Source organism: Cetorhinus maximus, chromosome 16 (genome assembly GCF_964194155.1).
Source record: "Cetorhinus maximus chromosome 16, sCetMax3.hap1.1, whole genome shotgun sequence".
In the NCBI taxonomy this organism is placed as follows: domain Eukaryota; kingdom Metazoa; phylum Chordata; class Chondrichthyes; order Lamniformes; family Cetorhinidae; genus Cetorhinus; species Cetorhinus maximus.
Genome location: NC_135894.1, coordinates 37,813,984 through 37,838,707, shown reverse-complemented (window position 1 = coordinate 37,838,707; position 24,724 = coordinate 37,813,984). Strand labels below are relative to the sequence as shown.

Below are 24,724 nucleotides of genomic sequence, written 5' to 3'. Positions count from 1 at the left end.
CATATCTGGAATATTGAGAGCAGTTCTGGCAACCATATCTCTGGAAGAAATATTGGCTTTGGAGAGAATGCAGCATAGGTTTACCAGAATGATACCTGGACTCCAAGGGTTAAATTACGAGGAGCGATTTCTCAAACTAGGGTTGTATTTCTGGAATTTAGCAGATACCAAAGAGAACAGTTAGGGTGCATAAAGTGAACCTACTTCCGCTGGTTGGGGAGCCTAGGGTTAAGGGGTCATATTCTAAAAATTAGAGCTAGACCATACAGAAATGCAATTAGGAAAAACTTCTACATGCAAAGAGCAGTAGAAGTTTGGAATTCTCTTCTACAAACAGCAATTGATGATTGATCAATTGCAAATTTTAAATCTGAGATTGATAAGATTTTTGTTATCCGACAACAATAGGTGGCTATGTGGAGTTAGGTTACAGATCAGCCACGATCTTACTGTATAGGGGATAGGATTGAGGGGTTGAATGACCTACTCCTGTATGTGAATAACTATTTGTTTCTACTTTCAGGACCAATCTTGAGTTGCTAGCTTTTTGGGGACTGTCAGCTTTTTTGAAACTGATGGCCAGTTTTTCCTTCTTTTCTAGGTTGGCGCATATGAGAAACTAAAGCTTCAATTTAGACCAAGCCAAAAATCGTAAACTTCCAGCTAAATCTCTAGGGGATGCAAATATTAAAGCAAATTCTTCAACTGTGAAGGACTGAGCAGTACAATGCAATCAAGAACAGTATCCGTAGGAACAGGAGTAGGCCATTTAGCCCCTTGAGCCTATTGCACTGTTCAACCGACTAATTTGTGACCTAACTGCATGTACCCACCCTTGCCCCATATCCCTCAATAGCTCTGGTTAACAAAAATGTATCAATCTCAGTTTTAAAATTGATGAATATCAATTGGCATTGGCGGAAGAGAGTTCCAAACTTCTGCCACTCTGTGTAGAATTCTTTCCTAATTTCACTTCTGGAAGGCCAGGCTGTAATTAACTCCCTTAGCAGGTTAAATATTTTCACCCAATCGATCCTATCAGTTTCCCTTAATAACTTGAAAACATTGATCGAAACACCCCATAACCTTCTAAATTCTGGGATATAGACCCTAGCTGTATCAAAGACATACTAAGATAAAAGCAAAAAACTGCAGATGCTGGAAATCCAAAACAAAAACAAAAATACCTGGAAAAACCTCAGCAGGTCTGGCAGCATCTGCGAAGAGAAGCACAGTTAACGTTTCGAGTCCGAATGACCCTTCAACAGAACTAAGTAAAAATAGAAGAGAGGTGAAATATAAGCTGGTTTAAGGGGGGGTGGGACAAGTAGAGCTGGATAGAGGGCCAGTGATAGGCGGAGATAACCAAAAGATGTCACAGACAAAAGAGGTGTTGAAGGTGGTGATATTATCTAAGGAATGTGCTAATTAAGGGTAGAAAGCAGGACAAGCAAGGTACAGATAGCCCTAGTGGGGGTGGGGTGGGGTGAAGGAATCAAAAAAGGCTAAAAGGTAGAGGTAAAACAATGGATGGAAATACATTAAAAAATAATGGAAGTAGGTGGGAAAAGAAAAATCTATATAAATTATTGGAAGAAAAAGAGGGGGGGTGGAATCGGAAAGGGGCTGGGGATGGAGGAGAGAGTGCATGATCTGAAATTGTTGAACTCAATATTCAGTCCGGAAGGCTGTAAAGTGCCTAGTTGGAAGATGAGGTGCTGTTCCTCCAGTTTGCGTTGAGCTTCACTGGAACAATGCAGCAAGCCAAGGACGGACATGTGGGCATGAGAGCAGGGTGGAGTGTTGAAATGGCAAGCGACAGGGAGGTCTGGGTAATGCTTGCGGACAGACTGAAGGTATTCTGCAAAGTGGTCACCCAATCTGCGTTTGGTCTCTCCAATGTAGAGGAAACCGCATTGGGAGTAACAAATGCAGTAGACTAAGTTCATCCTCCGCCATTTCCGCCAACTCCAGCATGATGCCACCACCAAACACATCTTCCCTTCACCCCCGCCCCCTCCGGCGGCATTCCGCAGGGATCGTTCCCTCCGGGACACCCTGGTTCACTCCTCCATCACCCCCTACACCTCAACCCCCTCCCACGGCACCTTCCCATGCAACCGCAGAAGATGCAACACCTGCCCCTTTACTTCCCCTCTCCTCACCGTCCAAGAGCCCAAACACTCCTTTCAAGTGAAGCAGCATTTCACTTGCACGTCCCTCAATTTAGTCTGCTGCATTCGTTGCTCTCAATGCGGTTTCCTCTACATTAGAGAGACCAAATGCAGACTGGGTGACCACTTTGCAGAACACCTTCGGTCTGTCCGCAAGCATTACCCAGACCTCCCTGTCGATTGCCATTTCAACACTCCACCCTGCTCTCATGCCCACATGTCCGTCCTTGGCTTGCTGCATTGTTCCAGTGAAGCTCAATTCAAAGTGGAGGAACAGCACCTCATCTTGCAACTAGGCACTTTACAGCGTTCCGGACTGAATATTGAGTTCAACAATTTTAGATCATGAACTCTCTCCTCCATCCCCACCCCCTTTCTGATTCCCCCCCGCCCCTCCCTTTTATTTTCCAATAATTTATATAGATTTTTCTTTTCCCACCTACTTCCATTATTTTTAAATGTATTTCCATCCTTTGTCTTATCTCTACCTTTTAGCCTTTTTTGATTCCTTCACCCCACCCCCACTAGGGCTATCTGTACCTTGCTTGTCCTGCTTTCTACCCTTAATTAGCACATTCCTTAGATAATATCACCATCTTCAACACCTCTGTCATTTTGTCTGTGACATCTTTTGGTTATCTCCACCTATCACTGGCCCTCTATCCAGCTCTACTTGTCCCACCCCCCCTTAAACCAGCTTATATTTCACCTCTCTTCTATTTTTACTTAGTTCGGTTGAAGGGTCATTCGGACTCGAAACATTAACTGTTCTCCTCTCCGCAGATGCTGCGAGACCTGCTGAGTTTTTCCAGGTATTTTTGTTTTTGTCAAAGTGCTTCTCATGAGTGCAGGTGGCTGCATTGTATAACATAAGAATATAAGAAATAGGAGTAGGTAATTTGACCCCTCAAGTCTTCTCTGCTGTTCAATAATATCATGGCTGATCTGATTGCGGCCTCAACTCCACTTTCCTGCTACCACCCCCACAACCCTCCTGCCAATATCCCTCGACTCACTTGTCAATCAAAAATCTGTCCAATTCACCTTGAATATATTCAATGACCCAGGTTCCACTGCTCTCTGGGGTAGAGAATTTCAAAAATTAACAACCCTTAGAGACGAAATTCCTCCTCATCTCCATCTTAAAAGGGGGATCCTTACTCTGAAAATTTGCCTCCTAGTTCTAGATTCTCCCTTGATGCAATAACATCCCTTCAGCCTCTACCTGTCAAGCCCTCTCAGAATCTTATTTGTTTGAATAATTCCTCTGAACTCAGGCCCTAAACTGCTCCACCTTTCCTCATCAGACAACACCTTCATTCCAGGAATCAAACAAATGAACCTTCTCTGAATTGCCTCCAGTGAAAGTATATCCCTCCTTAGACAAGCAGACCTAAACTACTTAATACCATAACCAAGCACGGTGTTAATGGTCCATGCAAGCCCCCAACCAGGATAGGATCTGCTGGTACAATACAAATGGAGCAAATTCCTGAAGAGCTCAATTCCCCTACTCTAGGATTAGATGATGACAACCGGACCATAGCTAGTGCTTTGAAACTGCTAGGATCCTAAGCATGCTCTTTGATCTGCTGTGATTTGAACTGGGGCTGCTATAATTATGGTGTAACAATTCAAAGGATTCATGCAATATGCTTTGCTGAAGAACTATTTCAAGAACTGAAACCACAACAAATTTCAAGTACATTTTTGTTCACATCTATAAGGTCAATGATCGCAACCATCATGGTCAGGATTTTCCCCTCGGTGATTTGGAGGTGGGGTCCATTCGCTGAGGGGAAAATGACGTGGAATGACGCCGGGAGGAATCCCCGACGTCATCCCGGGCCAGCAAAATCAGCTGTCCACCGGCTGGCCTGTCAATGGCCTTAATTGGCCATTGACAGGCTCATTAAGATAGTTAAATGCCCTGCCCGGCCAACCTTAAGGCAGGCCAGGAGCCCCAGCGGCCTGTAGATTACTAATGAAACTTCATCCACTGGCGGGATGAAGTTTCTTTACCGTTTTGTAAAAATGTAATAAATTTTATGAGTTTATTATCAACATGTCCCATCTCGTGTGCCATTGTCACATGAGGGGGACATGTTAATAATTTTAAAATGTCTCTATTTTTTGACTTTACTTACCTTTCACTAAACTCCCTGAGACAGGACTTTGCCTCAGGGAGCAGTGTGCTCTTTTGTGCGCATGTGCGAAAGAGCGCACTTTGACAGTTGGGGATTCCCTCCACTCCCCCCCGGAACAGGAAGCGCATAGCGCTTCCTGTTGGACAGGCTGCTGGGCGGGCCTTAATTGGCCCGTCCACTCAAAATGGCGACGAGCCCCGTTTCCGTTGCGGGGTTCGGTTGCCCGCCTGCCGCCGAGCCAGTGGGGCCCACCCACCTGCCAGCCAAGGGCTAAATTCTGCCCCATATCTTTAAGGTCCAGAAAACCATTTGATGAAGTTAAGAAACTTGGAACCCAGCAACATTATGAACCCAAATACAGATCATCCAAAATACATTCTTTCCCCAACCCATGAGGTGAGCAAGCCCACGGAGGAAAAAAGCAACTTGATGCTTCTGTACATGACCATTCTGAATTTACTAACAACCAGGTTGAAAAGTCAGTCAAAATTAACACAAAGTCTGCAAAATTGCACAATGGATAAAACATTCCTCATGTGACTTTATAAAGTGATAAAAACCTAGGGCAGTTGCATTTATACAAGGCATGGGAAGGGGATGATCATGTAACTTACCTTGAAGTACATTTAAAATTTCTTCAACAGTTTCCTGATTTCTCCCATAGGATGATTGGTATGCTCCCACTGTGTGTGAGGTGGAGGGAAGGAAGTGACATACATCTTTGAATCACAGGTCTGGGGTCAATTATTAAAAAGGTGACGCACTTCCTGAAAGAACATTTACTTCTGAGTTCCCTCAGAACTGTAAAGAGAGTCACCTTCAGTGTACATTTCCCATATCAGTCACCCTTATGGCCTAAACAAGAGTAATATTTTGCATTTTTGGTCCACATCCACTAGAAACAGAGTTGAAACCCCTCGTCCCCAAAATACACTTCACATAGAGCCCACTGTCTATAGAGAAGGCTATTATCGTAACTTCATGTGGACTTGAGCCTCCTTTGAGGAAGTCAAGGTGCAGGATATTAACTCTTTGCGACAGTCAAGTCATCCATAAGGATAATTCCACATATAGTATAAACAAGTTTTTTCTTGGCAAATCAATCTGCTCAAATCAAAACAAGATCAATTGCAACTTGCTTAGGGTTACTCATGAACTGGACCACTTTTAAATTAAGCTCAATTAAGAAATATTTTCATTCTGTTTGCATATTTAATTCAGTAACCGTAGTTCACTGACTAAGAAATATGTAATGTCAAATGAGCAATATTACAATATAAATTACATAGAAGTTTAGTATGTACCCATTTCTTAATTTAAAGGGATTCATAATATATAAATTCAGTCAAAAAGGTTAGAAATACTTCAGGGCGGGCTACTACAAATATGCTGGGGTTTTGCTTCATGCTTTGAAAATAAATATATCAATACAAAATGAGCAATATATACTTAAGATAAAATAATTTTGACAATTGGGTTAGCATTATAAAATATCATGACAACATAATATATATAGTATGTTGAATTCATAATGTGTGGAAGATAAAGCTTTTGTTCTTAGTCATCATAGCTTGTTTGACAGTTTACACTATGATATATTATTCTGCTTACACGGAGTTCAAATAGTTAACATTAATTTTGATATACTGTATAGCCAAATACACAAGATGTAAAACTGTACAGTTGACTTAGTTTGTGGGCACAAGGTGGTGCTATGTTGCCTGTCTTGTTTGGAAGTAGGGGGTTTCTTTACATCAGTACTTGGGGCACACAAAATTCTCTGGTATAACCATTTCCTTAAAATACTTCAAATAGAAAATAATCTAAATTATTCTTCATTAAAGAACTTTTACATCTTTTGTTAAGATTCCTTGTTGAAGTATAGTTCTATGGGCCTTCCAGATGTGACAGTAACTTTTAATAGTTATTCCATTTCAGGAAAGATAATTTTTGTTCACACTTGTGCCCACACATGCACAATTCCTGCAGAATTCATTGAATAATAATCAGAAGCAGAAACCCAGGTTGAATTTCCTCTTCCTAAACCAGGGGATGAGAGGTCAATTATATCACCATCCCAGCTAAAACCAGTTAATTGAATTAGGGATTGAAGCTGACATAATTTTAGTCTATTCAATAAATAAACTCGGTGTTTCATTAGAGGTGCAAATAGAGCACAATATAAGTAGTAATATAATTTAGGGATCAATATGAAGTGAATCAACATGATTTTATAAAAGAGTAAGTCATATCTAACCAACCTAGTTGACTTTTTTTTGAAGAGGTCACTAACATGGTAGCTCAGGGAGTGTTTATGGATGTTATTTATATGGATCCAAAATTTATTTGACATGGTTCCAGTTAGCAAATATAAAAGTGCTTGGAATTGGAGACAACCTTTTGACATTGATAGGAAATTGGTTAAAAGTTAGGAGACAGACAATGGTGATGGTGGATATATATTTTAATTGGCAGGATGTGACTCGTAGCATCCCCCAGGATCCTGTACTTCTCATTAAAAAATAATGACTTATCTGAATAGAGAGCTGTATATCCAAGTTTGCTGACAACATTAAATTAGGTGGCACAGTAAGGACTGTAGTGGGGAGCAGAGTGTTGTAGAGGGGCATTGACAGATTAAATAAGTGGGCAGAACAGTGGCAGATGGTGCTGAGTGTGTGGTGGAGGCAGGTTCAATAGAAGCATTCAAGAGGAATTGGATTATTATCTAAAAAGGAAGAATGTGCAGGCTACAGGGAGAAGGCTGGGAAGTGACTCTAGGTGAATTGCTCCTTTAGAGAGCCAGTACAGACATGACAGGCAGAATGGCCTTCTGTGCTTTAGCCATTCTATGATTCAATGCGTTGAAGTTTAGGGCCATCTGATTTGGAGCTAAGATAGATAGATCAGAATATTTTCAAAATGGTGAGAAAATAGGAGCTGTGGAGGAGCAGAGAGATTTAGGGGTCCATATACAGAAATCAGTAAAAACCAGCAGACATGTACAAAAAGCAACTAAAAAGGGGAATGCAATGTTAGCCTTATCTCAAGGGGTTGAAATACAAAGGAGTGGAAGATATGCTACAGTCCAAAGAGCTCTAATTAGACTGCATTGGAATATTGCATTCAGTTTGGGGAATCACACTCCAGGAATTGGCCTTGGAGTGGGTGTACACAGATACATCAGAATGATACTGGGGCAATAGGATTCATTTATGAGGATGGATTGCATAATAGGCTTGAATTTCCTCAGGTATGAGAAATTAAAGGATAATCTAATTGAGATGATTAAAAGATATGATCAAGTAGATAGAAGTAAACTATTTCCTCAGGGGATCGTCCAGGATAAGGGGGCTAAAACTTAAAATTAGAGTTAGGTTGTTCATGGGTGATATCAGGAAATAGGGCAGTTGAAATCTGGAACACCCCAAAAAGCTATAGAAGATAGATAAAAGGAAAATTTCTAAATTGAGATTGATACATTTTTCTTAGAAGTATTAATGGATATGGAACCAAGGCAGGTAAATGGAGTTAAGATACAGATCGGTCATCATCTAACCAAATGGCAGAACAGACACAAGCAGCTGAATGGTTTACTCCTGTTCCGTTGCTCTAGATTCAAAATTTCATAGTATTATTTGGAAAATAGCAGTATGCTTTGGGAGTCAGTTGAGATTGTGTATGTAGAAAGTCATCATTAAAGAGAAGGGTGCAAATTGGAACCCCAATGAGCTCAATAATATTCACTATTTTTACACTACCAGTCACACCTCTAGGTGGCACTGAAAGGAAATGTTCACCAAGTCCAATATGTCATGGCAATGCTGACATGGCAAAGTAGCTTGAGATTGAAAATATTTGAGAATAATGCTACACTTCCACAGTGGTCCCTTTGGGTTTTTGCAGCAGCTGGAGATTCCAAGTAGACCCTGCTAGGAAGTTCAATAATAATGGTCAAGCATGTGAAGCAAAAGGCAACTAAACATCTGCCCCCAACAGACCCAATGGAACTAAAAAGGTCATATATTTACCTCTGCCATTGAAGGTGACATAATGTTTTTGCCCCCGTTTGTTAGTCTATTTGTTTGTAAACAATGTGTCTCAAAAACTAATGGATGGGAAATTCAGCACACTGTTAAGAGTATCACCCAAGGGAGAACTGATTAATTTTTGGTGAAGTTACGGATCCAGATCCTGAAATTCTTTGAACGGTCCATTAACATTGGGATATAGGGCAAACTGACTTTTTAAAGAATGCTGTGGGTTGTTTTATTTAGACTGTGGTGGGATTTGTCACAGCTGTCAAAATGTGAGCAGAGTTTTCAGAGCAAGTTATTGGGTGTGGATTGGCCCGAAGCCTCTTCAGTCGAGAAGGAAGCTCTTTAAAAAAATATATTTTTCAGCTTTGCAGTTACAGAGCATCATCCAGGCAGGAAAAATCCTCAAAGAAGAGCTGTATAATTGTCGTAATGTTAACACAACGAGGCAGTGGTATATGCTCTACTGAGTGCCCTCTTCACTTGCTGAAAATTTAACCATATGAAGTTTTCAGTCCTCTCTGAACCTTGGAGCCATTATATAAATGCAAGTTGTCATTCTTTCTTGATTATCTATGGAGTTAGGAGAAATTTTTCACTTTTCTCCTGAAATTTGTCATAGGTTTTTTCATCTGCCCCAGGAGTTTACATAACAATTATTAGTTGGAAAGGGTTAGGACTGCATTGTCAAGTTGCATTGGCCCCAATAGTCTTCTCTCTCTACTTTTCATATGTCTATTGAAACTGACGCAAATTGTCCCATTAGTACTCCTTAAAAGCAAAACTTATAACCTCAAGCGCTTTGGTAGTGTAGGTATTAGTACTAACAAAAAAAGCCAGATAATAAATGGCCTTTCAACTCAGCTCATTGAGAACTGGAATGAAACTAGTCTTTATTGATTTAGGAAAATTTAAGTGATCGATAAAATTACTAAATATCCTTTTTACTCAGGGCTTGTGCAGCATATTCCATGACACTGTCTCTTAATTTATTTAGAAAACAGCATGCCTCTGCAGGGCCATTTGCTAATGCTGTTGGGGTGGGGGGGGACATTTAGGAGACAGTGATGGTAGCATTATAAGGTTTAGGTTAGCTATGGAAAAAGGCAAGGAGCAATCCAGAGTAAAAATCATTAACTGGAGGGGGGCCAATTTCAAATGGGGTGAGAACAGATCAAGCCCAAGTGAATTGGAATCAAAGATTTGATGGCAAAATTGTAACGCAAAAATGGATTGCCTTTAAGAAGAAATGTCTTGGGTAGATTTAAGGTACATTCAAATTTGACAAGGAAAGTCAGAGAACCCTGGATAACAAACAAGATAGAATGTAAGAAAAAGGGCATGTATGACAGATGTCAAATTGATAACAGTTCAGAGGGGAGGGGAAGCGAAAAAAGAAATGAAGAAACAAAGAGAGGGTATGAGAAGAGACTGGCAGCCAACATAAAGGAGAATCCAAAAGTCTTCTCTAAGCATATAAATAGTAAAAGGGTTGTAAAAGAAGGGGTGGAGTTCATTAGGGACCAAAAAGGAGATTTATGCATGGAGGCAGAAGGCATGGCAGAGGTACTAAATGAGTTCTTTACATCTGTCTTTACCAAGGAAGATGATACTACCAAGGTCATAGTGAAACAGTACGTAGTTGAGAACTTAGAAGAACTAACAAATGATACAAAGAAGTCTGGCTGTGCTTAAAGTTGATAAGTCACTAGGACCTGATAAGATGCACCCAAAGATACTGAAGGAAGTAAGGGCGGAAATTGCAGAGGCACTGGTCATAATCTTTCAATCCTCCTTAGATAAAAGGGTGATGCCAGAGAACTGGAGAATTGCAAAGGTTACACCCTTGTTCAAAAAAAGCATGCATGGATAAGCCCAGCAACTACAGACCTGTCAGTTTAACCTCAGTGGTGGGAAAGCTATTAACAACGATAATCTGGGAAAAAAATTACCAGTCACTTGGACAAATGTGGATTAATTAAGGGAAGCCAGCATAGATTTGTTAAAGGCAAATTTTATTTACCTAACTTGCTTGAGTTTTTTGATGAAGAAATAGAGTTGGTGTGGATAATGAGGTTGATGTGGTGTGCATGGACTTCCAAAAAAGCTTGATAAAGTACCGCCCAACAAGTTTGTCAGCAAAGTTAAAGCCCATGGAATAAATGGGACAGTGGCAGCATGGATATGAAGTTGGTTGAATGACAGGAAACAGAGAGTAGTGATGAACAGCAGTCATTCAGACTGGAGGAATGTATATAGCGAGGTTTGCCAAGGACCACTGCTTTTCTTGATCTATAATAATGATCTAGAGTTGAGTGCGCTGGGCATAATTTTAAAATTTGCAGATGACGCAAAACATAGAAGTATTGTGAACTGTGAAGAGGACAGAGGCAGTCTTCAAGAGGACATGGAGGGGCTGGTGGAAATGGTGGACACTCGGTAGATGAAATTTAATGCAGAGAAATGTGAAGTGATATATTTTGGTAGGAAGAACGAGGAAAGGCAATATAAAATAAAGGATACAAGTCTAATGGAGGTCCAAGGGCAGAGGTATAAGTGCAAAATTGTTGTAGTCGATATGGCAGGTTGAGAAAATAGTTATTAACACATATGGGATCTTGAACTTTATAAAGAGAAGCACTGAGTACAAAACAAGGTTTAGGTGAACATCTATAAACTTGTTCGGCCTCAAATGGAGCATTGTGTCCAATTCTGGGCACCATGCTTTAGGAAAGATGTGAAGGCATTAGAGAGGGTATGGAAAAGATTTACAAGAATGGTTTCAGGAATGTGGAACCTGAGGATAGATTGGAGAAGTTGGGGCTGTTCTCCTTAGAGAAGAGAAAGTTAAGAGGTGTTCAAAATCATGAGGAGTCTGGAAAGAGTAGATAGGGAGAAACGGTTCCCATTAATGGAAGGGTCAAGAGCCAGAGGATGCCAATTTAAGGTGAATGGCAAAAGAACAAAAGGCGACACGAGGAAAATCTTCTTTACACGGCTAGTGGTTAGGATCTGCTTAAGAGTGTGGTGGAGGCATATTCAATCATGGCTTTCAAGAGGGTATTGGATTATCATCCAAAGAGAAAAAAGTGGCAGGGATAGCAGGGAAGTGGGATGAGCTCTCTTGCAGAGAGCTGACATGGACATAACGAGCCAAATGGCCTCCTTCTGTGCTGTTACGATTGTTTGATTCAATAAAATAATGCAAATTTGCAAGCAAAGCTGTTGCAACCAAAATGGCAGTTCTAGCAGTCTGATTTCAACACAGACAACCTTGACTCATACCAATGAAAACTATAAGGGAGGGCATTTTAAATTTTGCTCATTTATTCCCAATTAAAATCTATTTCTAAATTGTGTTAATTTTAATGATCCAGATTATTGCTTTAAATAAACAATTCACAAACAATTCAGTAGGATGATCACAACTGGCTTAAAAGTAGTTCATATCTTACCTATGTCCTGGTGCTGACCTAAACCTTGAAGATGGAACTAAAATAGGATCATCATCACTGTCATCAGTTTCCCGACTGGTGGATATTCTAGTAGACTCATCCTGATTACTCAATCTCACTGGTTCCGATTGCTGTGTGGATTCAGTCATTCTATTGCAGTTCTCATTACGTTCTGAACTTTGGCAAGTTGTTTCTTCTTCTTGTTGCAAACTTCCCCCATCTGAATCTGCTGAGGCCAATTGGCAGCTAGGATCTATTAACTTGTCCTTACTCTCTTTTTCTGTACTTTCTTCTCTATTGGTTTCATCTACCTCCACATGTCTCACTTTGCAAACTCGTTTACCTGACTGTTCAGATAATTCAGTTGCCGAAACATCTATAAGAAAACAAATACAACAAAGTAACAAATTAAATGCAACTGATAAAATTCAAGCTCACAGGGTCTATTCACGAATAAATCAAATCTCAAGTTTAATGTGAACTTTTTTGCATCAAAAGGATCAGACGAAGGCATCTATTTTTTCCGCTAATCCATGGGTTAATTACCAATCAAAATTGCAGAGAGCACTTTTAATTAACAGGATCAGTAGCTGTTCAGAATACTTGTGCATTTGCCATTTTTGGACACAGACTAGAAGATGAAAGAAGTTAAACAATGTATTGGTATAACATGAGGTAAAACAATTTGAAGAACACACCATTGCCACATTCTCCACTGGATTATTGGCATTTGAACACACTGGGAAAGAAACTGGCCTGTCTTTAGGACACCACTAGTACCCTTTGAACTCCAAAATGGTTTCCATGGTGTGTGTGTGCGCGCTTGGTGATTTGACACAAGTGGCACCATTTCGGAGCTCAATGGTCCAACCAATACCTTCTTAAGCTTTCACAGCTGAATGCAGATTTTGCAATAGGAAGGGCCTCCACACCAGCACTAATTAAAGGGATCATTGACCACTTACAGGTTAGTTGCTGGCTAATTCCTTCCAACTGTTGCTATGATTTATAAAGTGGTGGTTTGCACAATTGTTTCAGGTTGCAAAAGTCTGCAGGGAGTGTGTGGCAGGTGCCGAGGAATTTTTGCTGACTTCAGGTCTTCTGCATAAACTATTTGATCCCAGACATGAATGCACTAATGGGCATTCTCCTTGGAAATCAGCATGACTTGGAGAATGAATAGAGCAGGACAGGCTGTTGGAAGAGGGAAGAGGAGGAATGTGAAGAAGGGTTCTCAGCATGAGACCATCTCTATCCAGGGTGTTCAAAGAACAATTCTCCTACCTGTACCTCAGCAAAGAACCACGTGTATGATGTCTGCGCTTCAGTAAGGACATCCACACTGAAATCTGCCACCTGCTGCGGCCAAAACTGCAATCTTAGAGCAATCTTATAGCTAGTGGCTATATAAGTGACCCTGGTGATGAACTTTTACGCATCTGCCTCCTTCCAGGCTAGAGGTAGAGATATGTGCAACGTTTCACAGTTTTCCATCCACTATTGCATAAGGGGAGGGTGGGGGGTCACTGAGATTCTCTATTCAAAAAGGGTTAACTACATTACAGTCTCTCCTGTGGAGCGAGTGCATGGCTTTGCTAAGTCTTCAGCTTCCACATGGTGCAGGATGTCATTTGTTGTATATGTGGATTATGTGGGTGCCACAAGCCAACTCTGCCTTATACTGGAACCAAAAGGGTCTCCACTCCCTCAATATCCAACTGGTGTGCAACCATAGCCAGTGAACTATGCAGGTCAATGCCAGCAGTCATGATGTCTTCATTCTGCGGCAGCTCACTGCATTAGCTGCATTGGATCCACCACAGCAAAGCAATGAGTGGCTGCTGGATGACATGGCTGATGGTCAGGTGTATAATCCACGCACACACATGCAGCATGCATATATTGGAAGTCACAGGTCAAGAAATGTGATAAAGCAGAACATTGAAACAACAATAAAACAACACTTCTGCTGCCTGGAGTACTCTAGAAGAACCCTGTAGTACTCAACAGAGCGGACATCAAGATTCTTGGTGGTCTGCTGCACAACTCACCACTATGAAGCGACAGCCCTTGGTACCAGCTATATGGTGAGGAGCGTGGAGGAGGAAGAGGAGGCAACCTAAACATCCCCTTTCTGGCCAGACTATCTATGAAGAACTTATCCTCGTGACATGCAAATAACCATTAACCCCAATTCCCCATTCATCACATTCTACCTTCCCTCTTTTGTAACCATCACAGCGAACACTTGGCCACAATACAAAAATGAAAGCTACCACAAAATTAACATTCCAAGTCAACTTTATAAGTCAAATCATGCCATACTGCATTCAAAAATCAACTAGTTACCGTTGTGAATTTCCTTTGTGTCTGTCCTAGTGCTGCTATGCAACACTACCCCTGTGGCTACATCTTACTGGTGGAAGGCTGCTTTCATTTCAGTGAAGGAGACTGCTGACGACCTTGGAGGACGACCTCAAGCAGCTCTGGGCCTGGAAGATCCGGCTGCAGTTTGCATCATCTTGGCATGCGAGGCAGCAGTCTGGGTTGACTGGTGGACAGGCAGCAGGGTACTGGTGGAGTGAAAAGCGAGGCAGGACAAATGCTGCCTTCCTGATAGAGGACATCAGGTTTATGCTCCATGGAACTACTGCCACTCCCCCAGGGTGGTGCCTCAGCAATCCCAGTAATCTGTTGAAGGGCAGATTGCTGGATTGCTATGACGCCTTGCAAGTCCCTTTGCACACTATAATCCACAACCATGATGGCAGCAGTCTGAGCTTGTATGTTAGCACTATTTGTATTGCAATGGAAGCTGCGACATTGGCCATCATGTTTAGATTAACTGTGAGAATGGAATTGGTCCCACTTCCATGCTGGAAAGGTCAGGCTCCAAGTTTTGTGCAAAGCACAGTGTCATGTTGCTGTTGGATTCCTCCATGCTCTCTGATGTTGACCACAGGCTTTTTGGCAGGTTTCCCAATGCACCAGGCATTTCACTACACATACCCATCAAGGTCCTTATCTGAGTGCTCTGCAGTGGAACCCACGAACACCAGGGTCTCCAGCAAGCGGTACCTACACCATCCTTGCATCCTGCCCTGTCTGCAACCCACTTACATATCCAGTGTCTCAACACATGCAGATCGTGTAATCTATCCTTTAAGATACATTGTGTCAGTATCTGAGCTGGTGTCTGCAGTGTGAAATCAAGTGATGGTGTTATGTCTTCATTAACACTCTCTTCTTGTTCCTTCACTGCATGACTTATGCTTCTTGGTTATAGGGAAGGAAAAAGACACATGGATAAGGTTGTGGTGCAGTGATAGGGGAGGGGGTGGGTGCACGCTTACACCATCTTCAGCTTGTAAATCAGAAGAGGGTGGGCAAGGGGGAAATGGGATGTGAGAAAGACAATAGTTTGAGGCTACTGTCACCTTCTATGGTTTCATCCTTGCCAGTGGCCATGGCCTCAACAAATGGGTATTCTAATAACTGCCAGATCCATATCCCCAAGGGGATTGTGCTGTGCAGGAGTGCCTGTCTCTTGCTGGTTTGCTTCTGCTGCCACTGGTTGTGTGCAGCTTAGTCCTGCAAGAGAGAGGGAAGTTTATCAGCGAGTGTTGTGTAATCTTTTTGGCTGATGTTGCTGTCATGGTTTAATAGCTGGCAGTGTGTGCACACTGTGAAATTTGGGTGTCAGGTGTAGGTATGAGGTTTGCAGCAGTGTTTAGTGTATGAAGGTGAGTTGAAGCATATAAATATTAGGTATGAGGCCTGATTGAGAGATTGCTGGTAGGTGGGTGATGGTGATCTGGTGATTTGAGCTGTGCCTATCGCTACTGGTGCAATTGGCAGGATATGGCATTTGATGATGCATTCACTGACCTTGATTGTTCATGTGAGGTTACTGAACTTCTTGTGGCATCACACTTGGGTACTCGGGGCTCAATGCCCAACACTGACCTCCACGGCCATCTGCTCCTACTGCCTTTTGACCAAATGTCTGAAGGGCCATCTTGCACCCCTGTGGGCACAGGACATCTGTCCTCTTTCCAACTCCTCCAACAAGACCTCCAGTGAGGCATCCAAAAACCCTGAAACCCCGCTCTCTGGTGTTGCACAATTAATCACTCTTTCCCAGATTAGATTCTCTTCAGCCAGGACTCACAGCACCAGCTCCAGCCCCAGCCACAATTCACCTTCTCCTTTAAGAAGTGCAGGCTAGCATTAAGAAGTGTAGGCTAGCCACTCACCATGTTAGCCCCCTGCTGATGTGTCCAGCCCAGGCTAACCACACCATCCACTGGCTGGGTCCAGAAATCATGGAAATGAGCAGGCAGCACAAAGTTGGCATGCCGTCTGCATTGCAATGAACAGGCACAGATAAACAGCACATTGCAATCCCATGCCCATTTTTGGGGGCCATCCAATATAGCCTCCATTATCTAAGAACTGAATGACCCCCACCAACCCTACTAAATTGCTCTGTGCATTCAAATATAATGTTTCACTGTGGTTCCCGCCACATTCAGCAGTTACTTGCTCTCTATCTAGCCTTCCATGTTTATAATGGTAAAGTAATAGGCCCTGGTATTCCAAAAGAGAAATTAAATAAAAAGTGATTGGGGGAGGGAACAATGATTAAATCTACTCTAAAGTGATGGATGCAAATTTATTTTCTCTAATATCTGCTAAGATTCCGAAGTGCAGTGAATTAAATTTGCCTTAACATGGCTCCAAACGGGTATTAAGCATACAATACTGACTATAAACTAGTGCTCGGGAATCTCCCTCAGAGCCACAAGTTGGTTGATGCAGAGACAGATTGTGGCACACTGTAAAGGGAACTTTACCTTCCAAAAGCTAGAAGTAGTATTCATTTCCCGCAACATGCACAATTGTAAAGAAATTCAATTTTCAGCACTAAGAATTTTCAATTTAAGGTGCAAAGTTCATATAACCAATAGTAAGTCATCAAAATCTAAAGTAGTCTTAACTTAGTAAAAGTTAAATATTTGCAAAAGCCTGAAATTTGCTAAGTTGTACAAGTTATTTTTCTAATTCATAAATCTGTCATTGCAAACTTTATTGAATTTTCAGAAAGACAACCTGCTATTTGATTTATCAAAAAAGTCAATTTTCCAACTACTTAGAAACATAGAAACTAGGACCAGGAATAGGCCATTCGGCCCTTCGAGCCTGCTCTGCCATTCATCATGATCATGGCTGATCATCCAACTCAATAGCCTGCTCCCGCTTTCTCTCCATAGCCTTTGATCCCTTTCGCCCCAAGAGCTATATCTAACTCCTTCTTGAAAACATACAATGTTTTGGTCTCAACTATTTTCTGTGGTAACAAATTCCACAGGCTCACCACTCTCTGGGTGAAGAAATTTCTCCTCATCTCAGTCCTAAATGGACTACCCCATATCCTCAGCCTGTGACCCCTGGTTCTGGACTCCCCCACCATTGGGAACATCCTTCCTGCATTTACCCTGTCTAGTCCTGTTAGAATTTTATAGGTTTCTATGAGATCCCCCTTCATTCTTCTCTACTCCAGCAAATATAATCCTAACCGACTCAATCTCTCCTCATATGTCAGTCCCGCCATCACAGGAATCAGTCTGGTAAACCTTCGCTGCACTCCCACTGTAGCAAGAACATCCTTTCTCAGATAAGGAGACCAAAACTGCACACAATATTCCAGGTGTGGTCTCACCAAGGCCCTGTACAATTGCAGCAAGACATCCCTGCTCCTGTTCTCAAATCCTCTGGCTATGAAGGCCAACATACCATTTGCCTTCTTTACCGCCTGCTGCACCTGCATGCTTACCTTCAGTGACTGGTGTACAAGGACACCCAGGTCTCGTTGCACATTCCCCTCTCTCAATTTATAGCCATTCAGATAATAATCTGCCTTCCTGTTTTTGCTACCAAAATGGATGACCTCACATTTATCCACATTATACTGTATCTGCCATGCATTTGCCCACTCACTCAGCTTGTCCAAATCACACTGAAGCATCTCTGCATCCTCCTCACAGCTCACCCTCCCACCCAGTTTTATGTCATCTGCAAATTTGGAGATATTACATTTAATTCCCTCATCTAAATCATTAATATATATTGTGAACAACTAGGGTCCCAACACCGATCCCTGCGGTACCCCACTTGTCACTGCCCGCCATTCAGAAAAAGACCCATTTATTCCTACTCTTTGTTTCCTATCTGCCAACTAGTTTTCTATCCATCTCAATACACTACCCCCAATCCCATGCACTTTCATTTTACATGCCAATTGAAAAATTCCAGTAGATTTGTCAAGCATGATTTCCCTTTCATAAATCCATGCTGACTCTGTCCGATTCTGCCACTCTTTTCCACGTGGAAGCACCAAATGTAGTTTGTATCTTCATCAACATAATGAACATAACCTTCGGGTTTTGAAACTATGTCAATGAGCTATTCATTTAAGTACTGAAACAACTATTCTTCTATTCCCCATGACTACTATATTTTCCAATATTATTACAGCACAAATAGATTGATAGAATAAATTTCAGTATATGATGCGAATTAATATCTTTATGTTGGTGATCACTCTTATTTATGTTTAATGTGGGTACACAACTTATAAATTTACTTGTTTGTGAAATATTAATTATATTTAGTTCTAGATAATTTATATGAAATTTCACATTTTGGCTATTGACAAATTTACATGTTGAATTATTTAAATTAAATGCATGATTATAGGTATTAAGTTACTTCTTCAAAAAAAAATTGCCAATATGTTTAATAGGCAATGTGGTGTAATGTGTACCAAAACAAGATATACAAATTTTTGATATCATAAATAAAAAGAAAAACGGCAAATGCTGGAAACCGGAAATAAAGACAAAACCACCCGAAATGCATGGCAGCTTCGTCAATATGTCCAACATTTTGGATGTAGAACTGTTCTGAGGGATGATCTTAAACTGGAAATGTTAAGGAGAGGTTTGATGATGGTAGCGCTGGGAGTCCTGCCAGAAGTGAATTAGACTTAGGAAACAACAAAGCATGGCACAACACAGGAGGGAATAGGTTGAATTTCTGATGCTGCACTGAAGATCTTGGTGGAGGAGGTGGAAAGGATATATGTCCTGTATCCACAGGGGGCCAGGAGTTCCTCTAGACATACTGTCAAAAGGCAGTGGGAGCATTTAGCTGTTGGGGTTGGGGCTCAATACCTGTAGTCTAGCACTAAGTGGATGCAGTGGCACCAGAGTGCAATGACCTAACGTGAGTGGTCAAAATCTATGAGTGCAACTTCAAATGCTGTATTTTGTTTCTTACAAATTATATTATCAACTGCACCACTGGCTTCAGTGGTTTCAGAGGAACACCAAGGTGACAATGATGATGAAAATACACCGTGACTTGATTTCACAATCTCAGCCTCTAGCTCAGTACTGACAATCCACGAATCTTGGAATATAGCACAGGCACAGGATCTGACTGTGGTGAGACAACGGGCACGGTTGCATTGAAGCCAGGGCAGGGGACAAGGATAGCACAGGTGTCACCAGAAGGTGAGACTGCACATGAGTTCTGCTGTGAAGGGCTCAGATGTGGACCTCAAATGGGGCAGGCTACAGAAGGTGACAAATGGTTATACACAACAGGCTGTTTGGTGCATTAGGAACTTGCCAGAAAGTTTGTGTTCAATTGCATAGAACAAGAGGAGTCCAGCACCAATGTAGCATTGCTTCGAGCCATCCTTTCCAGCATGAGTATACTTGTGGAACCGACCATGACTCAGCATCTGATGGCTTATGTCTCAACTTCCATTGCAGCACAAGCAATATCCACCCAACGTCTTACTGCTGCAGTTGAAGGAAGCTCATACTGCTGTCATGCAACCTTAGCATGCTCTATGAAAGCTCAGCCTGCTGGCATCATGGCTCTAAATAACAGTGTGCAAAAAGGCACCCAGGGTACCATAGCACTTCTGGAAACTGTTCCCGAACAAATCTGGTTGCAAAAAGACCCTCTGCAGATATAGACCCCGTGTAGAGAGCCCTTCTTGTCCTCATCCTCGCTCTTCTAGCAGCTGGCCTGCCCTGCATGGTCTCTGCTCCTTCTCTCAGTTACGCTCAATGTCAAGAGGAAGCCCGACTAGACCATCCATGTCTGGGAACAACTGTGCAGTGAAGAAGCCTTAAAGTCATTTACAGGTCTTTCAGTCCTGTAGACTTCTACAACTTGAAACAACTATGGAAAGCACCAAACACTGTAGAATTGTACCAACAGCAAGGAAATAATCAACCCAAGAACTAACCATTAAATAGCGCTGGTGGTGTGGTAGTCCTTTACAAATATGTGTGTTCAGCCACACAAGGTTAAGAGAAGGCACTGGCTGGAGTGTGGAGCTCCAAAATGGCAGCAATTCAGATTGACGTCATCATCTTCCTGCTCTGAATACCTCCAGTGGATGTCAGTTGTGCATGTACGAATGCCTTCACCAATAAGGGACTGATGCAATTCAGAATGGAAGTGTGCATGCGCAGCCAATGACATCATCAATGCCCAAACTACAGGTGCTACATAGCCCAATTTTGCACCCCAAGATTTTATGGTGCCCATTTACAAACATACAGATTCTGACTGACTTGCTATGTATAACCCATTATTTTCCAATTACATTTCTTAATCATGAATTAGCATTAAGCTGCTCGAAAAGTAAACTGAAAAAGGATTTTTGTTTTCCTTATCCAAAGATTTATTTTATCTAATTAGAATTCATTTTTCCTCTTTTTCACACATTCCAAACATCTAAATAGATAATCCAGGAGCAGCAAATCTTACTTGAATTAATTATTTCTTCTGAAGGCTCCCCAGGGCTTTGTATTTGCTGTGATTCTTCCCGATTACTTTGCTTGCTTTGAATTCCAGTTCCCCTTGAAGTTGAAGCTGAACTGTTCCTAGCATTTTAATAAAAGGAGCTGTCAAAACAGACCAACAAACTAATATTCAGACTACTGTAAGGAGAATTCCAACACTCACTGGGATAATTATTCTGCAGTTTTACATTTTGCTGTATTTTGTTTCTTACAAATTTTTGTGTGTCTGAATCAACAGCAGTAGAAAGTGACAAAACGTTAGTCATATGCTAACAAAAAATATCAATGCACAATAAACTTCCAGACCCTCAAAATACTAAAGCTGATATCCCAAAAGTTCTGGCTGCTACTATAAGAAAACAATCAAAATTCCAAAATTAAGTAGGTAGACATTCGCTCCTCTGAAATAAATGTCTGCCTCAGCAATTGAACAATTTAAGAACAGACAAATCTGAAACACTTGCCAACAAGTTATGCAATTAACAAGGTGCAAAACCTATTTTCACTTAGGCGTATTTGAAAAACAAAAGTAGATTTTCAGTTGGGAGTAATTTTTTAAAATACATAAATTTATTATTTTTATATAAGAACAATGTTTATAGTAGCATTTTAGGAAGACACAGCAACTACAAGCTGAACATATAAACAAACATTTAAAACACTAAACCATTTTTGGACATAAAAGAAGTAAAAGAAGAAAAGTAAACAAGGTGATAGGTGTAAACATAAAAACTGAAGATCAGCAAACTGCTAACAAGACTGCTGATGAATGATACATGCTATACTTACCACTCATCAGTAAAGTCCAGCTTGATAGTGCTAGTAGTGGTTCCCTCTGTACTATAATGCAAACTAAGAACTGGTTCAGCACCCACCGTTCTAAGGCTGGAACTATCAGCACCACTACCTGCAAAAATTAAAATCCCATATAAGAATACTTTACACAGGACTGACAAAGAAATTCTAATTTGTCACAGCATAACCAAAAAAACCTTAGAAGCCCTTTTTTTCTGACTCAGCTATAGATCAGGTTTAGAATTTCAGAAAAACCCACCAGATCTATGATTAAATTAATGAATGAATTTAACAATTTGAACATTGAGAATCAAAAATCTTTTTGCAAAAATATTTGAGGAATTAAACCAGGAAACAGAAGTCAAGAACTGTTGAAAACTCCTGCTTAGAAGTATTTACCAGGAAAAAGGCGACTCTGTAAAGTTACAAATATTTAAATACTCACTGAAATTTAATTGCTGGTTGAATAAAAAATCCATTTGCAAACCCAGGCTTTAATTTGCCAGGTTTCTCAATAGTATTTTCTTGTACACAAGTTAAAATGTGAAAGCTTTTTGTCTTGCACTCATTAGGACACTTTGCAAGAATAACAAGATAGGGGGAAAACAACAATTTATAATGTATGAGAAGAGTGCGCTGACTGGTTGGCAAGTAGGGTCTGATTGGTAGAGGCGTTGCCATGGAGAATGTACCAATTAATGGTGACTTAAACAGTTAACCGCCAAGCATGGTTTGAAATTTAAACCAAGCAGCTTGACCCTGATTGGCAAGACCCTGAGGAATGAGTCAGCAAATGGCTGAGACTTATTCTGTTTTAACTGAAACAGGCACAATGAATGTACATGATCTTTCTGTCCGCAAAGAATGAGGCCATGTGTATTAATATATGTAGCTTCCACTACATGCAAATACACCACACTACGAGCCCAACTGACAGTCTTGAACTGGTTGTCAGTGTAATTCTTAGCACACTGAGGATTATTTAACAAATGTTGTCCAATCGTGGAATCACATCTAATGTTGGACACTGTGTTTTGAGTTTTGCAAGAATGAGCTGGTTGTTTACAGTCTGTACTGTATCTTGCCCATTGCGAACAGCTGCTGGGACATGCTGTTTGATACCATCTGCCAGTCTTTGGGACATACGGCCTATATACCTAACATCACACTGGTACTGAAATGCATATACCATATTATTCATTTGTGTGATAGGCAGAACGTCTTTTTGGCTTGACGGCAGCATCCTGTTAGTGGCGAATATCACTCGTATTGTTACTGCATAGCAGCAGCATGAAACAGCTAGCTTCACTGCTTGCTCAAATTTTTGAGATACCTTACCCTTCCAGGGTAACCTGAGGTGGACTGGGCGCTTTTCAGGGCCGAAAGTGATGACCTTAGGCCGGTTCATGAGTTTGTGTCATATACAGCACAAAATGATCTGAATAGGGTAACCATTATCCCACAGGATGCCTTTAATCCGCTCTATTTCTGCATCATGCTTGCATGGTAAGCAAATGGCTCGGGCCCTATTTACGAGGTTGCCGATAAGACCAATCTTATAGTGTGGGGAACTGTAAGAATCCCAATGCATATATTGATGTCCACTTGCCAACCAATCAGCACTCTCTTCTCATACAGTATAAATTGTTGTTTTCCCCCTTATATTGGTGTTCTTGCAAAGTGTCCTGATGAGTGCAAGACAAAAAACTCCAATATGTCTCTTTTTTCAGCAATACTCAAGTTCTGTACTGCTAAACGACTAAAAATGTGAAACTAAAATTAGTGAAGCACTCAAATACAGAAACATATTTGGTGTATCTGCTGTGCTAATGCAAATAACGTCATGTGAGTTTAAATATTCACTGAAATAACTGTTGCTTAAACAAAGTTCACTGAAACATTGCACAAGTGTTTCTATGCGATTTATAAAGGAACCAAAGATTATAATTGCTGGTGTCAATGTTATGATACTGGTAGAAATACCAGAATAACCTGAAGTCAAGTGTCCAAATATAAAATTAAATTTCAATGTTTGGTGAACCCTTTCCAAATCGGGCTTTTTTGATCACTTGCTGTTGCTAGGAAGCAACAAACTGGCAGCCCTTTCACACAGTTAGAAAATAACTGAACCGCTTTAATTTAAATATGAAAGCTTTTAAAGAAATAAGAATTCATTCAAACATGGTCAGACTCCTGACACTGATGAGTGTTATATACCAAGTCTGCATTTGCTCTGGAAACTAAATTCTCCTAACATAATGGATATAGATATTATTCCCAAAAAAAGCCTTTTCCCTGTAGCCAGCAACATAGAATCATGGAATGATGGGAGGCCACCATTTGGCCCATTGTGCCTGGGCATTTCAGATCATAACAAGTCACCCCATTTAAAAAAAATCTCCCCTGGTTCTTTTGCCAATTACTTTAAAATATCTCTTGTAGAGATTCAAAGAGGTGAACAGAAGGCAAGAAGAGGAGATTGAAACATTGGTTGCATATTATAACATATGTTGCAGCAAGGGGGAGGGAGGGGGAAAAGAGGAGCTGTTGTATAATTGCCATTATTGTAGAATTATACCTACCCAATCATGAAGACACTAGTTATGATTAAAAACACAAGCATCTATGAATATCTAATAAATTGTACTTTTAGGTTAATTACTTAATTTTTTAAATGCATTCATGGGATATGCTAGGCCAGCATTTATTGCCCATCCCTAATTGCCCTTGAGAAGGTGGTGGTGAGCTGCCTTCTTGAACTGCTGCAGTTCATGTGGTGTAGGTACACCCACAGTGCTATTAGAGAGGGAGTTCCAGGATTTTGACCCAGCGACAGTGAAGGAACAGTGATATATTTCCAAGTCAGGATGGTGAGTGGCTTGGAGGGAAACTTCCAGGCGGCGGTGTTCCCATGTGTCTGCTGCCCTTGTCCTTCTAGATGGTAGTGGTTGTGAGTTTGGAAGTTGCTGTCTCAGGAGGCTTTGTAAGTTACTGCAGTGCATTTGTAGATCATACACACTGCTGCCACTGTGCGTCGGTGGTGGAGGGGGTGAATGTTTGTGGATGTGGTGCCAATCAAGCGGGCTGCTTTGTCCTGGATGGTGTCAAGCTTCTTGAGTTTTGTTGGAGCTGCACTCATTCAGGCAACTGGGGAGTATTCCATCACACTACTGATTTGTGCCTTGTAGATGATGGACAGGCTTTGGGATGTCAGAGTTGAGCTACTCA

The 24,724-nt window shown here is 41.1% G+C and overlaps 1 protein-coding gene across 9 annotated transcripts in view; it reads right to left on the bottom strand.

Moving 5' to 3' along the window:
- dcaf6 (ddb1 and cul4 associated factor 6) overlaps positions 1–24,724 on the bottom strand; it is a 174,668-nt gene that overhangs the window by 50,701 nt on the left and 99,243 nt on the right. For 8 of the 9 annotated variants that reach the window (XR_013579150.1, XM_078559693.1, XM_078559694.1 and 5 more), the window contains 3 exons: positions 21,491–21,608; positions 20,667–20,782; positions 11,814–12,189 (listed from right to left, as the gene is read on the bottom strand). Coding sequence is in view for 8 of the 9 variants with exons in the window: in XM_078559693.1 (XP_078415819.1) it covers positions 11,814–12,189; positions 20,667–20,782; positions 21,491–21,608 (610 nt within the window). In the remaining variant the exon portion in view is untranslated. Of the gene's footprint in view, positions 1–4,940; positions 5,005–11,813; positions 12,190–20,666; positions 20,783–21,490; positions 21,609–24,724 lie in introns of those variants that run through there. The other variant, XM_078559697.1, reaches the window with a different exon arrangement.